General features: G+C 44.6%; 1 protein-coding gene across 1 annotated transcript; it reads left to right on the forward strand.

Annotated features, from left to right (window-relative positions):
- Nucleotides 1-1,089: 1,089 nt before the first annotated feature.
- Nucleotides 1,090-12,482, forward strand: RBMX2 (RNA binding motif protein X-linked 2). The gene is made up of 6 exons (XM_055267927.2): nt 1,090-1,192; nt 1,402-1,517; nt 2,946-2,997; nt 8,080-8,209; nt 10,157-10,334; nt 11,194-12,482. The coding sequence occupies exons 1-6, from the start codon at nt 1,188-1,190 to the stop codon at nt 11,679-11,681; spliced, it is 969 nt and encodes a 322-aa protein (XP_055123902.1). The 5' UTR covers nt 1,090-1,187; the 3' UTR covers nt 11,682-12,482.
- The last annotated feature ends 4,040 nt before the right edge of the window (nt 12,483-16,522 follow it).

Genomic DNA, 16,522 nt, shown 5'->3' on the forward strand with positions numbered 1-16,522 from the left:
TTAATAAAAAGGAGTCTCACTCTGCTGCCCAGGCTGGAGTGCAGTGGTGCGATCTCAGCTCACTGCAACCTCTGCCTCCCAGGTTCAAGTGATTCTCCTGCCTCAGCCTCCTGAGTAGCTGGGATTACAGGTGTGTGACACCATGCCTGGCTAATTTTTGTATTTTTAGTAGAGACAGAGTTTCACCACCTTGGCCAGGCTGGTCTTGAACTCCTGACCTCAGGTGATCCACCCACCTTAGCCTCCCAAAGTGTTGGGATGACAGGCGTGAGCCACCACACCTGGTCCCCCCCTTTTTTCCTTTATTTTAGAGACAGGGTCTTGCTATGTTGCCCAGGCTGGTCTCGAACTCCTGAGCTCAAGCAATCCTCCTACCTCAGCTTCCCAAAGTGCTGGGATTACAGGCATGAGCTGCTGTGCCCGGGCTAGGGATTGTAATTTTATCTGCTTTATTGGGTTGTTGTGAGGGTGGAGAGACAACACATGTAAATTGCTTAGTACATACTCTAGCATCGTATAGTACATCATCTGCTCAATTGTTAGCTATTAATTTAACAATATTAATTTCTGCCTCCTGCTCAACTAGGAGAGAGCCTATGGAAAAGAGTAAGTGCGGCAGCTCTCATGCAAATGTGTAGGTATTCAATTCAGCCTATAGAGGCACACTGGTCTGCTGCCTATGTATTGGGATAAGGACAACAGAAGATTTACCTTTTCACCTATCTTCTTCACTTTTCTGCCATGACAGGGATGCTTTGATGGGTCTGTGCGTTAGCAACTGACTAGGAGCGAAGGTCCAAGTGGGACTCTGGACTGGGAGCGAGGGCTGAGACTAAAGTCGCCGCCACATCAGGCTGCTTGTTCCGTTCACTCAGCAAATATTTATAGCTAATCTAACCAGTTTCAGATATCGTTCAAGAGCTGGGGGTCCTGCAACGGCCCATGCTCGTGCCTTTACCCCATTTCACAGAGAAGGAAAAACAAAAACTAGAGAAAAACCATCGCTACAACAGGTAAACGCACGAAGCGCAGAAGGCTGCTAGTGCGCAGGCGCCACGCCCCCGTACGCCCCGGCTCTTCCGGCGCGAGGTCACCGAATCGACTGGCTACTGGCGCCGGGGCCGCGCATGCGCTGCGCTGCCTCTCCCGGGCGCTGATTCCTGAATGCTGAGCGCGAACTCGAGGAGATGAAGTAAGGCGTCAGCTTCCTTTTGGGAAAGGAGCAGCGGGCCGCTGGGGGTGGTCCACCGGGGCAGGGGTGGTAGAGCGTCTGCGGGGCCGAGGGGCGGGAGCGGCGCGGGGACTAGAACAGCTCGTCCCCTAGTTTTGCTCTTCCTCAGCTCCGGCCGGTTCGCACTTACTTGTCTGCTTTTCTGCCTCCCGCCCCCCGCCACCGTGAAGCCCTTTAACTAAGGTGAAGCTGATCAACGAGCTGAATGAACGAGAGGTCCAGCTTGGGGTGGCCGATAAGGTATCCTGGCACTCCGAGTACAAGGACAGCGCCTGGATCTTCCTGGGTGAGGTCCACATCTTTCTTCCGCAGTGCTCTCCAGATTCTCCTGCTCGGTTTCCGACTATTTCAGCATTTTCACCCTTCACTCCTGCTTACATTCATCGCCCACCTTTATATCCATCTGCTGTCTGCCCGGGAATCCGTGTTCCATCTCTTTTCTGCCCCATTTTTAGTTTTCCTTTCCTGCCAAATCAGTGCTCATGAGAGTTACTGTTTGCCATTTGCTGTGCTAAGGTTCAGGGACTGTTATTTCTCTCACCCTCTGACCCGTTATACAGCTGAGGAAATTGGGGTGCAGAGAAGTTAAGGGACTTCCTTAAGGTCACATAGCTAGTAAGCGCAACAGGCAGAACTATAGCATTCTAGAACTCATGGTCTTAGCCACAGCACCATATTGCTACCACCGCCCTCCCCCATTCCCCCTCCCTTCCAGAATTCACTTTGCTCCTCTAGCTCCTGCTTTGTAGTCCATGGCCACGTTACCATTACTGTATTCACTTTATATCACAATCAGTAATTGTACAAGTTTGATGCTTCAAAGAGGTTATTGTGCCAAACATTTTGCTAAGCACTTTATATATATCGTTTTATTTAACTCTTATAATAATCTTGTGAGTTACATGCTAATATCCCCATCTTACAAATGAGGAAAGAAACATTTGGAGGGGAAATTATTCTCTAGGAAATGCTCAACAGTGTCTTTATAACCTCTGTCTATGTGTAGGTGGGGTTAATCATGACATATGTAGACTGATTTTGTATCATAGCTGTAAATTTGTGGGTAATGAGCAGATGAATTCAACATGTTTGTGGAAGCAGAGGTTTGTGATGGAAACTATCTGCTTTGTCCATAGGATTTTGGGTGCCAGGAGGACTGAGTGATCAGATTAGTTTTGTTAGTGGTGACCCCTACTTCCACTCAAAATTAATCACTCCTTTTCCTGTACTACTGGTACCTTACACATATGTACTGTCGTTGCATCAGACTTGATTTCTTTCTTTCTTTTTGTTTTTTGAGTTGGAGTTTCACTCTTGTCACCCAGGCTGGAGTGCAATGGCACGATCTCGGCTCACTACAACCTCTGCCTCCTGGGTTCAAGCGAGTCTCCTGCTTCAGCCTCCTGAGTAGCTGGGATTACAGGTGCCCGCCACCTCACCTGGCTAATTTTTTTTTTGTATTTTTAGTAGAGACGGGGTTTCGCCATGTTGGCCAGGCTGGTCTTGAACACCTGACCTCAGGTGATCCACCCGCCTCGGCCTCCCAAAGTGTTGGGATTACAGGCGTGAGCCACGGCGCCCAGCCCAGACTTGATTTCTTTAAGGGCAGGGCCTATTGCTTACTGTTTCCACCCCTAGTGCCTGGCCTAGTGCATGGTATGTAGTAAACACCTGGTAAATGTTGTTGGAACTGAAACGTGGTTTTCTCTTCTAGGAGGGCTTCCTTATGAACTGACTGAAGGGGACATCATCTGTGTGTTCTCACAGTAAGTGTCCTTTCATTTCCTGCCTCCTGAGTTGACAGAGTACTTTGTTTCTGTAATACATTTTGTGGCATCACAAAAACCAGTTATTTTCGCTCTAGGCTGAATGGCATCCCTGCATGGGGAGAGCTGGAGCTTCTGCTCTAGTCTAGATCAGTCCCAGGACATGGTTCTAGAATGTTCTCCTGTGGGAGATCCAAGAGGTTTGTTAATTTGGGAGGCCATCTGGGGGATTCTAGTCTATTTCTGTTGTTTTTCACTGAGGCTTGTTCAGCCTGGGCCTAGACTGGAACAGACTGGAACCCTCAGGAAGGTACCATGTCGATATGCCTCCTTGGGCTCTTGCAAACTAGGGGTGACCCATGGTCACAGGTCCCTTCTGGCCCTTACCTGTGTGGCATCATACGATTGGGGCAAAGCACAGAGGAATTGGGGTAAAAAACAGAAGGTTGTAGTTTGCTTTCTTTGTTTCTCGATGAGTGTAAGGTTAGTGAGCAAAGGCAATCTCTACCTGGAGGCTGAGAATCACAGCCCAAAGGGAACAAGAATGAATAGGAGACCTGTATATTCTTCATTCTGCTGAGGTGTTAGCAGCAGCATTTTGTGGGAGAGGGTGTTGGCAGCTCATACTGATAGTAGCAGCTGGTAGGAGAGGGGCTGGGCAGCTGGCCTGCAACCCCAGAGCTAAACAGCACAGTTAGTCCACAGGGCCAGAGGACCACTACGTTTGGGTTTTGTAGGCCTTGGGAGCATAGTACTGTTTCAGAGAAGTTGGACAGCATGTACAGGTAGTGGACCATGGCAAAAGGGGCTGGCCAAGCGAATAGGTAGCATACACTGGCAGAGGGATTGCTATGGCAGGATGGTAGGGCCATCCATGGACAGAGGGCCCTGGCCGAGTGGTTGGGCCATTTATGGGGCAGCAAGACATGGGAAAGGAATTGGGCAATACCCATGAGAAGGCTGTGATAGAGAACCTGGACAACCCACACAGGTGGAGGGCCCTGGCAGGGACAAAGATTGCTTCCTCCAACTTCTGGATGTTGGGAAGTTCACAGCAGGTGCAGCCTATAATTTCTACCCCTTTGTGGTACTTCTACTCAGCCTTCCATCTTGGAGCTGTTCTACTTGCATTGAGTAATGATCAGCTAGCATGTGTGCATGTTTGTTTATTCTAATTATGTATTCTCTATTCTGGTTATGCACGTTGCTCTCCATGAAGATTGCCTTTGCCACTGATAACAGTGCCTTTCAAAAAACTACTTTGTTGGCTGGGTGCGGTGGCTCACGCCTGTAATCCCAGCATTTTGGGAGGCCCAGGCGGGCGGATCACCTGAGGTCAGGAGTTTGAGACCAGCATGGCCAACATGGGGAAACCCCGTCTCTACTAAAAATACAAAAATTAGCCAGGCATGGTGGTGCGCACCTGTAATCCCAGCTATTCGGGAGGTTGAGGCAGGAGAATTGCTTGAATCCGGGAGGTGGAGGTTGCAGTGAGCCAGGATCGTGCCATTGCACTCCAGCCTGGGGGACAGAGCGAGACTCCCCCATCTCAAAAAAAAAAAAAAAAAAAAAAGAAAAGAAAAACTGCTTTGTTTTCTGATTTTGAAGGTAATATATAGTCATTATAGAACATTTGGCAAAATAAAGTATAAAGAAGAAAATAGGACATACTCTTAAGGAAAACCTTAATGTTTTGGCATATCTCTTTATCATTTTTAAAAAAAGTTGGACATTATTTCCAATGGTTTGCTATTATGAATTATACTGCAATGTACATTATAGTATATAAATTTTTGTATGCATCCCTCATGGTCTCTTTAGTGAAAGAGGAATATGGATCAATATGTTAGCATTTTAAAGATGTTTTATAAACATTGCCAAATTGCTCTCCAAAAGGTTGTACCAATTTCCACACTCATTAGAATGCCCATTTTTCTGAATCCTGATTAACAGTGACTATTTTAAAAAATATTTGCCAAAGGGCTTCTCATTGTTACTTTGCTTTGCCTTTATTTCATCATCAGTGAGGTTGAACATCTGTTTATAGATTTGCAGCCCATTATTTTTCTTTGTAAATTGTCTATTCATATCCTTTGTCAACTTTTTTCTACAAGTATTTTCCTTATTTTCTTGTTGATTTTACATGAGCCCTTCATGTATGAAGGATATTAACTCTTTGCTATAGTACTTTGTTGTGTATTGTATTATAGGTTGAATATCCCTTATCCAAAATGCTTGGGGCCAGGCACGGTGGCTCACGCCTGTAATCCTAGCACATTGGGAGGCCGAGTCAGGTGGATTGCCTGAGCTCAGGAGTTTGAGACCAGCCTGGGCCATGTGGTGAAACCCCATCTTTACTAAAATACAAAAAATTAGCCAGGTGTGGTGGTGGGTGCCTGTAGTCCCAGCTACTCTGGAGGCCAAGGCAGGAGAATCACTTGAATCGGGAAGGTGGAGGTTGCAGTGAGCTGAGATAGTACCACTGCACTCCAGCCTGGGCAACAGAGTGAGACTCTGTCTCCAGAAAAAAAAACAAAACAAAAAAACAAAATGCTTAGGACCAGAGGACCAGAAGTGTTACCAAATTGCATAAACGTAATGAGCTATCTTGGGGCTGGGACCCAGATCTAAACATAAAATTCATTATGTTTCATATACACCTTATACACATAGACTGAGGGTAGTTTTATACCCTCAATATTTTCAATAATTTTGTGTGTGAAACAAAGTTTGTGTACATTGAATCATCAGAAATTAAAGGTGTCAGATATGGAATTTTCCACTTGTGATATCATGTTGGTGCTCAAAATGTTTCAGACTTTGGAGCATTTTGAATTTTGGATTTTCAGATTAGGGATGCTCAGCCTATACTATGGACTTATTTTTTCTTAATTTGATATGTTATACTTATCATTATTCTTTCTTGATGCTCAAATTTTCCCTATTTGAGGGTCAACATGAGTTCCTTCAAGCCAGTGCCTGTATTTTTTTTTTTAAATTCCTGTTTTGAAACAATTTCAGGCTTAATACAGGAACATTATAAAATGGTAGAAAGAATACCTGTATCTCCGTCACCCAGATCCCCCAGCTGTTAGCATTTTAATTTAATTGATTGTTCTGAGACAGGGCCTTGCTCTGACACCCACTGTAGCCTTGAGCTCTTGGGCTACTGTCATATGTAATCTACAAATAGGTAGTGTTACTTCCTTTTTTCATTTCTTGTATCTGTTTTATCTAATTGCATTGGCCTATACCTCCAATTTAGTATTAAATAGTTCCTAAACTTAGTTGAATTGGTTCTAGTATTTCTCATTAAGTGGGATGCTGGATTTTGGGCTGAAGTGTATGTATGTGATTATGTAACATATCAATTCCTATTTTATTTTTATGACTTTATTTTTAAATTTATAAACCTCTAACTTACCTGGAATTTATCTTTTTGTAAGGAGTAAGGTAGTTTTTTTTTTCTAATGTTTCTTTCTTTTTTTTTTTTTTGAAACAGAGTCTCACTCTCTTGCTCAAGTTTGGAGTGCAGTGGCATGATCCTAGCTCACTGCAGCCTCGAACTCCTGGGCTCAAGTGATCCACCCCACGCACCCTCCTGAATGGCTGGGGCTACAGGTGCACATTATGTCTGGCTAATTAAAAAAATTTTCTTTTTGTAGAGACAGGGGTCTGGCTGTATTGTCCAGGCTGGTCTCAAACTCCTGGCATGAAGTGATCCTATGGCCTCGGCCTCCCAGAGTGCTGGTATTATGCATGTGAGCCACCGTGCCTGATCTTTTTTTTTTCTATTTCCTTTTTGTTTTCCTATTTCTATCTTCCTTTCTGTTTGTTAGCTTTTTTTAGAGACAGGGTCTTGTTCTGTTGCCCAGGCTGGTCTCGAACTACTGGCCTCAATTCTCCTGCCTCCCAAAGTGCTGGTATTATAGGTGTGAGCCACCATGCCTGGCCTTTTTTTTTTTTTTTTCTATTTAATTCTGCCTTTTTGTTTGTTTGTTTGTTTTAGAGACAGGGTCTTGTTCTGTTGCCCAGGCTGATCTCGAACTGCTGGCCTCAAACAGTCCTCCTACCTTGGCCTCCCAAAATGCTGGGATTACAGGCATGAGCCACCATGCCTAGCCTAATTTCTGCTTTTATCTTTATTAACTGCCATCTGCTTTCATTAGGTTTGCTTTCTTCCTTTATGTTCATCCTTTCTCTTCACAATAAAATTCTTTTAAAATTACAAATTTTCCTGAGTATGACGTTAGCCACATTTCATAAGTTTTGGTATATATTCTCATTTTTGCTATTTTCTAAATAGTCTGCCATTGATTTTTTTTTTTTAATTTTACTTCGTCTTCTCTTTCATGCAGTTAGGAGAGTAGCTTTCAAGTTCTAGTTAGGTAACATGTGTTTTATTTTAAATTTCATTTCCAGCTTTATAACATGATAATTGGAAACATAGTCTGTTCTGTTTTTTGTAGTATAATTATTGAGGTTTACATTGAGACCTAATCCATAGTCAATTTTAATACGTGCTTCATGGATTCTTGAAAATGTCATCTTGTAGGATTCAAAGATATCTATGTATCTAATAGTCCTACATTAATATTTGTTATTATAATAGAGTAATTATGTGTATTAATTAATCTGATTTTAGTTTATTTCTGTCCACTTTGTGCATGATAAACTTCAAAGTGATGTGTTAAATTCTCCCATAACTTTCTCTATTAGTTTCTTTTTGCCTTTCTAATAGCTTTTTTAATTAACATTTTTGATTTCTTAATTGGCTCATAAAGTTTTCCTGGCTTATACCTTTGTTGTGTATTTAGGCCTTTTTCAGTGTAAAATAATCTTCTTAGTCTCGTGATATTTTTATTTTGGCCTTGAATTAGTCTTTGCTCTGGATATTGCCACCCATTTTTTAATTGGGGATTCCTGTTCTTGTCTGACTTTTTCTTTGCAACCTTTCTATGTCATCTTGTTCTAGATGCATCTCTTGTATACACTATATTATTTGAATTTTGTTTTATTACCTTATCTGCATGTTTTTGCCTTTTAAGTCAATAGTGTCTTACTCTTTTATAAAATAAATAGATATGGGGAGATTGTTAACATTAATCTCGTGCGGGACAAGAAAACTGGGAAATCCAAAGGATTCTGTTTCCTCTGCTATGAAGACCAGAGGAGCACAATTCTGGCCGTCGACAATTTTAATGGGATCAAGGTGAGTGTGCTTACTAAGCAGGTTGGTTGGACTTTTTTCCCATGTATAGGGGTTTCGTTTTCTACTTGGTTCCCACAGACACAAGGGCAGCACTTGTGAGCTTGGTGTGTTGCGGGGGCTGCAGAGATGTGGAGACACTGGTCAAGAAGAGATTCCAGGAAATAATTCTATTGGCTCATGGCCCTGCAGGACTTGCTTCTTTTCCCCATCTGTTAACAAACCATCTCCCCAGGAGCATAGACACCAGGCCTGCCTCTCATCCAGGCCTCTGTTTTTCACCTTTCTTTTTTTACTGTCTACTGTCATCTCTGGTATACTGGAGGATGAAGAGACTAGCAAACATTGCTCTTCCATATTGTGGTGTGTTGGGGGTTTTGGGCTTCATCATGGCCTCATAATCTAGGACATAGCCATGTATGTCTGTCATATATCTCCAGTGACCTAGCATATTGGGCCCTAGAAATTCTCTAGTTAAAATCTGATGACAGATTCTACAAAAGTAATTTCATCCTGAAATTTTCTCCCCCCAGTTCCCTCTCATTTCCACTGTCATAAGTGAGGCACTGAGTTCTTAGAAGGAGATAGGGCAAGTCAGGCTTATTGATGCTCCATGTGGTTGCTGCACTCATTTAGGAAAAGAGTGTTACAGAGTTGGTGGGGGGAGGCTTGAGTTGGAGAGTTTGTCACTGATTCACGAGTATGGAATAGCTGGAGATTGTAGAACAGTGGAACAAGGTTCTAGGCTTGATGTTTAAGGGAGCCAGCAGTCAGAGGGCATCACTGTAAAAGGAAGGTTTTCCAAAGTGTTTCAAAATGGAGAAGAGGATACATGACAGAAGCCCCTCAGGCTTCAAGGTAAAAATAAAAATCTGCTCTTGTATTGGAACAATAAAAGCCAAACTTTAAATTTTGGATGACTTTGCCTAGGGAGTAAGTCTGTATCTGCCTATAAATAGAATGTTTTTATTTTAAGTGAGGTGTTAATTTTTGGGGGGTGGGGGAGGGGGACAGGGTCTCACTCTGTTGCCCTGGTTGGAGTGCAGTGGCGTGGTCTTGGATCACCACAACCTCTGTTGCCTGGGTTCAAGTGATTCTCCTGTCTCAGCCTCCTGAGTAGCTGGAATTACAGGTGTGCGCCACCACGCCGGGCAAAGTTTTGTATTTTTAGTAGAGACGGGGTTTCACCATATTGGCCAGGCTGGTCTCGTACTCCTGACCTCAAGTGATCCACCCGTCTTGGCCTCCTGAAGTGCTGGGATTACAGGTGTGAGCCACTGCGCCTGGCCAGAGGGGTTAATTTTTTGTTGTTGTTCATCTGGAGAGATGTGATTTGTAGTGCAAGAATCAGTGTGAGCCGATTGTTCCAGTATGGTGGGGCTAGAGCAAGGTGTGAGGGCTTAAGAAAAAAGCAAGTGCCCTTTTCTTGATTCCTTTCTCCCTCCAAACTGTTGGTCTGACTTTGCCTCCTAATTACTGGGTGGAGAAAGCAGTTGTAGCATTAAGCTAGACTTCAAGAATTCCTTCTAGTTGCCAGACCTTCTTAGGGTATGTTTCACTGTAAACTTAGGTTACAGATCAAGGGTAATTCATCGTGCATCTAAATCTCAGTCTTCCCTGATGCTTATGCTTTGAGGTAGTTTTCCTAGTCTTTTTCATTTTATGGCACATATGGAACATGAAGATATTTGTATGCTGCCCCAGAGTAAAGTGATGAGGCTGCTGGTACAACTGCCCCAGGCCTCATCTGGCTGCACTGAGAGCTGAGTGTATTAATATTTAGGTGTACATGCTATGACACACTAGTTGGACAGGTCTGCTTTAGTGACAGAATTTAACAAGAAGGTGAAGGATGTAGTTCAAATCATGGTTCTCTGTAGCTTGTGTTCAAATAGTTTGACAGTTTGGTATGAGCTCTGTCTTCACTGAAGCATCGCCTGTCTTGCTTAGATCAAAGGAAGAACTATCCGAGTGGATCATGTATCTAACTATCGGGCTCCTAAAGACTCAGAAGAAATGGATGATGTGACCAGACAGCTCCAGGAGAAGGGCTGTGGGGCTCATACCCCCTCACCAAGTTTGTCTGAGAGCTCTGAAGATGAAAAACCAACAAAAAAGCACAAAAAAGGTAAAGCATTAAGACCTAAGAGAAGATTCTGGGTGGCCTTAATGTCTGCTCTTCCTTGCATTCACTGATAGTTGATAACTCAAGTGTGAAAGGGGACGGTGTGGGGAAGCATAGTTTAATTGGGAAAGTGGGGAGTATCAGTGGAAGGCTGGTGCTATGGGCAGAATTGTGTCTCTCCCCAAGTTAATAGTGGTGAAATCCTAACCCTCAGCACCTCAGAATGCGACTGTATTTGGAGATAAGGTCTTTGAAGAGGTAACTCAGGATGGGAATTACCTTGTACAGCAACTTGACATATCAAGGGTGACAGACATCCAAATTGGCTTCTCGGAGGCACTCTCCTGGAGGCCTAGACAGTGGCTGCTTCATGCTGCTGCCAAGGTTGTTCTCCTTATGCACATTCCCCACCTCCTAGCATGTGAAAGTTTTTTTTTTTTTTTTTTTTTGAGACGGAGTCTCGCTCTGTCGCCCAGTCTGGAGTGTAGTGGCGCAGTCTTGGTTCACTGCAAGCTCCGCCTCCCGGGTTCATGCCATTCTCCTGCCTCAGCCTCCTGAGAAGCTGGGATTAGAGGCGCCCGCCACCACACCCAGGGAAATTTTTTTGTATTGTTTTTTAGTAGAGATGGGGTTTCACCGTGTTAGCCAGGATGGTCTTGATCTCCTGACCTCGTGATCCACCCATCTCGGCTTCCCAAAGTGCTGGGATTACAGGTGTGAGCCACCGCACCCAGCCGTGAATGTTTTTGAACTATAGCACCTGTGGTTGATGTATTCAGAAAAGAAAGGTGCTTTTTTTTTTTTTTAAGGGAGTTCTTTATTTTTTTCCCTTTTCTTATTTACTGCTTCTTTTATCCTCCAGACAAAAAGGAAAAAAAGAAAAAAAAGAAAGAAAAAGAGAAAGCCGACCGGGAGGTACAGGCAGAGCAACCATCCTCTTCGTCACCCAGACGCAAGACAGTAAAGGAAAAGGATCACCCTGGCCCTAAGAAGCACAGCAGCAAGAACTCGGAGAGAGCTCAGAAGTCAGAGCCCAGGGAGGGGCAGAAGCTCCCCAAATCCAAGATGGCCTACTCTGGTGGAGCAGAGGACCTAGAGAGGGAGCTGAAGAAGGAGAAACCCAAGCACGAGCACAAGTCCTCAAGCAGACGGGAGGCAAGAGAAGAAAAGACCAGGATTAGGGACAGAGGGCGGAGCTCAGATGCACATTCTAGCTGGTACAATGGGCGTTCCGAAGGGCGTAGTCACAGAAGTAGAAGTAGGAGCCGAGATAAATCCCATAGGCATAAAAGGGCCCGGCGCTCCCGGGAGCGGGAGTCTTCGAATCCCAGTGACCGTAGGCGTCACTGAAGACTGTTCAGCTGCTCAGTAGATTTGGAAATAATTATGTTTTTTAAATGCAGTCAAATTCAGTTGGGTTGTTACTATTTTTGTATCTAAAACTTCTGGGGCTGGATTCTTTTAATCCCTTGAGTATTAGAGTCATTGGAAGGGCTGCAGTTTCAACAGCTAGATATCGTGGATATTCTTTGCACCATCCATTGTCCCTGTACCAGAGTATGTATTGTGAATTTTCGTTCATAAATATGGCTCTTGAACCCATAGACCCCAGTTGAAGATGGAATTTTCAGGAAAGGGAAAATACCAGATAATTCTAGAATTCTAGTCTTCCTGTTAGATGTTTATAGCCCAGCATCTTGGGACCTTTCCAGTTACTAGGTTTGGACAGCTTGATGTGAACGAATGGGATAGGATTTTTAAAATCAGCCAGCTCCATGCCCAAACCCTCCTGTTTGCAGAACTTTTTAATGTCTTTTTCATTAAAACTTTTTTGTTTGATATGCCTCTTTCCACATTTTTTCTTTGCAATGTATTTATTATTTATTTGTATTTAGGTGAAATTCACATAACATAAAAACCATTTTAAAGGGAACAATTCGGTGGCATTTGGTACTGAACATCCACAGTGTTGTGTAACCATTGCCTCTGTCTAGTTCCAAAACATTTTTTATCATCCCAAAATGGAACCCTGTACCCATTAAATAAGAACTCCCCATTTCCTCCCTTCTCCTTGTCCCTAGCAACCACCAGTCGACTTCCTGTTTATGGGTTTGCCTATTCTGGATCTTTCATAAAAATGGAATTATACAATTGTGGCCTTTTGTGTCTGGCTTCTTTCACTTAGTATAGTGTTTTTTTTTTTTTTTTTTTTTTAATTTGAGATGGAGTCTCACTCTGTCGCCCAGACTGGTGTGCATTGGTGCAGTCTGAGCTCACTGCAACCTTTGCCTCCCGGGTTCAAGCCATTCTCCTGCCTCAACCTCCCCAGTAGCTGGGATTACAGGCACGCACGCACCACCACACCTAGCTTATTTTTGTATCTTAGTAGAGATGGGGTTTCACCATGTTGGCCAGGCTGGTCTTGAGCTCCTGACCTCAAGTGATCCGCCTGCCTTGGCCTCCCAAAGTTCTGGGATTACAGGCGTGTGTCACCGCACCTGGCCTAATGTAGTGTTTTTGAGGTCCATCCACGTTGTAGCATGTATCGGTACTTCATTCCTTTTTATGGCTGTATCATATCCCATTGTATTGATAGAGCACGTTTTGTTTATGCACTCCTCAGTGGGTGGACATGTGGGTTGTTTCTACTTTTTGACTAGCCAGATTCCTTTTTGTGTTCCAGACATACCAGGCTACCTTTTAGCCTTTGTCCTCTTTTCAAGTAGCCACTGTTGCTGGGATGGGAACCCTTTGTCAGCTTCATTGTCTGTCCTCCTGGTCTGCCTGGCAGTTCCTTCTTATTTTGAGTTTTAGCGTTCTTCTTTATCTGTCAGTCTCTTAATGAGTTTGGTAGGAACTAGGTCACAGGACCTTTAATAAATACTCCCTGGTAAATTATTAGAGGTCAAATTTCTGACCCTGCAAAATGAAAGACCAGAGCTTTAATAGTGAGGGCACTAAGTTGGACTTCCCTGTGTTAATTTGGACCCTTGGTTAGACATGCAGGAGAGTTTGGGAGAGTTTGTGGGGGATGTAGTAGGGGAGGGTCGAGGAGTCTGGGAAAGCTGTCAGACTATGATACAGATCTAACCTCTGGAGAAGAAATAGGAAGGAAGGGTGGGTAGGAAAAGTCTTGTGCAGTTCTAAGATGGTTTCAGCTAGACCAAAGTGAGTTGAGCCAGAGTCACCTGTCAGAGGAGCCCTGCTACATCAGCCATCATAAGCAGTTCATGCTATTGCCTCTTGGCCTCCATCTCAGTCATTGTGGCTGCTGTGCTCATGCGCCCATTATGCCAGTGCTGTGGTAGCCAGTGACAGAGGCCCATGAACCGGGTTAAGTAATTTCGTCTGCTTGTTTTTATATGTGGCAAGGAATTGGATCACATAATTATGGGGGCCGGTTAGGCAAGCCTAAAATTCATGAAACAAGAGCTGACACCGGTGGGATTTCTTCAGGGAAATCTGTTTTCCTCTTAAGGCTTTCAACTGATTGGTTGAGGCCCACCCACATTATTGATGGTAATCATTACTTAACTGATCGTAGATGTTAACCACATCTACAAAATCCACTACTTCCCTGTTATCAACGGGATACGTTCCAAGACCCCCAGTGGATGCCTGAAACTGGCTAATGCCGAACCCTACATATACTATGTTTTTTCTGTACATATATATGATAAAGTTTAAATTATAAATTAGGTACAGTAAGATTAACAACAATAACAGTAAAACAACAGTTATAATAATATACTGTAATGAAAGTCATGTGAATGTGGTGTCTCTCAAAATATCTCATGTATGTAATATTTTCCGACAACAGTGAACCACAGGTAACTGAAACCACAGATAAGGGGGGATTACTGTACCTTCACAGCAACACCAAGTAGTGTTTGATTGAGCAACTGGGTACTATAGCCTAAGCCGAGTTGACACACAACAGTAACCTCACAGTTTACTATCTTGTCTGTGGAGGGGTTTGGGGGAGCAGCTTCAGAGGTTTCCACATGGCCTTCCTCACTACGACAGCTCTCACCCCAACAGACCAAGGAGCCATGGGGGCATTACTCCTACTGCCAGGTCAATTCTAGTTACACACTTAGGGCTAGGAAATGACCACTGGCTGGGTCAGCAGCAGGCCCACTGTGAATCCTGTTTTGGCCAGAATTTCAGTTATCACTTGGCCTCCATAAGCCCCTAGTCTAACCAGGGCCGTGATGATGCTTCCTGTCTCTAGGTATCAGTCAACTTAGATCTTGGGTCCAGTGTTCCGCCGAATGTTTGAGTATTCTCTCCCCAGTGTACATATACCCAAGTAAGTGGCTGTAGGTCCCTTTGGGGAAGTACTGGATGAATCATTGCATACTCACCATTGTCCTTCCCAGGGATCCAGCCACCTCTTTCCAGACCTGAAAACCGGCTGAAGTATGGCAGCTAAGCAAGGAAGTAGGACTTTTTACTGGGGGAAGCTCCCTTAGCCTCCTGCTCCTCCACTCCTCTTCAGCTTGTAGATAGGAAGCAACACCCTTTTTGACTTGCTCCTAGGGACACCATGTTCCATTAGCCATCTCCAGAACTCCTTGAAGGTAAAGCCCCCATGGCTGTCCTTCAGACCTTGTGGTTCGCTCTGGTATTTGTGGCCTCCTGCCTTCTGGAGGTTAAGCACCTCTGTCTGGTGTCTCTTCCTCTGGGGCCCCATCATCCCCTTTGACACTGATGAGCACAGCTCTGTGATGGTCTCTCACTGTAAGCCTTGGCGTGCAGAGGTGGCCACCTCTGAACTTAGTGATGCTGGTGTCCCTCTCACCAGTGCCTTCCTGCTGACCTCAGTGCATGAGATGTCCCCTGCCCCCCCATGGAACACTGTCTTCTGGTGGGCTTTTGACTTCATGTAATCTGTCCACCCCAGCATGCCCACTTCCCTTCATTCCTTCCTCTGCCATCTGCCAGGGCAGCTCAGGTCTTTCTACTTGGCCCAGCATTGGCCATTGCTTTCACTGGGCCTTTGAGATCCATCTTATTAGAGGCTGCGCACCCACTATGGGCCTTGCCAGGAGGTTAAGTCGTGTATCCTGAGAAAGGGCTCCCAAGTCTGAAGTTTTGCTTTTCTGGCTCTCTTGATATAGTACCTGTGAAATCCAAACCCAATACTTCCTGGACTTCCGCTAGCCTATGCCAGCTAATTTTTGCAGCTCTTTGGTGTATGCTCCCTTCTTTATTAGGACCAGTACTTTCTTAGCCAGTTTCTGCTGAGATTAAACCCTAGTTACCAGTTTAGTAACCAGAGAGAGAAAGAGAGGGGCTGGGGACAGCTGTGAGTGAGGCACTGGTTGCCTAGTGTGGGGAGCAGCGTCTGCAGCATCTTCTGGCACCAGGGGAAGTGCTAGCTCTTAGTAGAGAAGAGTGGGCTCCTCTGCAAACTGACAGTTGAACCAGTGTGTTTGCAGAGCCAGCACCCTCAGGGGCGTCCAGCCAGATGTTCCCATCCCAAGTCTTTCCAACCACATGAAGTCTTGTGGCCCTGACTTCAGCAGAACAGATCTGCTATGTAATAAATATTGACTGTTATATCTCTCTGGACTTGGGCAACTTGATCACATCTTCTCTTTGACTCAGCCATGTCCATTCCTCCACTGCAGGAGATCAGGGCCTCTTTGTAAGCTCCATGGAAGCCCTTTGGCTCTCATGAAACAGCGTTTAGTTGCTTATTAACTGTCACCCATTTCTCATTACCCTGTTGCAGGGCATCAGGACAATTTAATAATACTCTTATCTAGCCATTTCCACTGTCTGTGCAGGCCTTATCCCTCCCAGATTTTCAAAAGTCTGAGCCAGGATACCTGCAAGGCCATTCTCCCAGTTTTCCCAGGTTATCTCCACAGAAATCTTTAGCAGTTGGACTACCACCCTGTGCCAGTGTCCATTTTACCAAGCAGGCAGTGAGCGAAGCCATCCCAGAACCCCATCTCGCCATTGCCTGTATTCTTGGACCACCACCAGGACCATTTGTGTTAGTTTGGGTTCTCTGAAAGGCAGATGCCAAGATAAGATTAGATGTATGAGAGATTTACCAGGGGAAACTCCCATAGGGAAAATGGGGAGGGAGTCAGAGAGAGCCTAGATAGATGCACATCTAACCCCTGTGGAGGACAGAGAAAAGGAAGGGTGGGTAGGAAAAGTCTTAGACTGCAGGG

This window comes from Symphalangus syndactylus, chromosome X, assembly GCF_028878055.3.
Source record: "Symphalangus syndactylus isolate Jambi chromosome X, NHGRI_mSymSyn1-v2.1_pri, whole genome shotgun sequence".
NCBI classification, from domain to species: Eukaryota; Metazoa; Chordata; class Mammalia; order Primates; family Hylobatidae; genus Symphalangus; species Symphalangus syndactylus.

Bases quoted from the DNA above. Each gene is read 5' to 3' on its own strand.
- RBMX2 (XM_055267927.2), top strand. The intron at 2,998-8,079 runs GTAAGTGTCCTT...TAAAATAAATAG, and splicing joins ATCATCTGTGTGTTCTCACA to ATATGGGGAGATTGTTAACA. The intron at 10,335-11,193 runs GTAAAGCATTAA...TTTATCCTCCAG, and splicing joins AACAAAAAAGCACAAAAAAG to ACAAAAAGGAAAAAAAGAAA.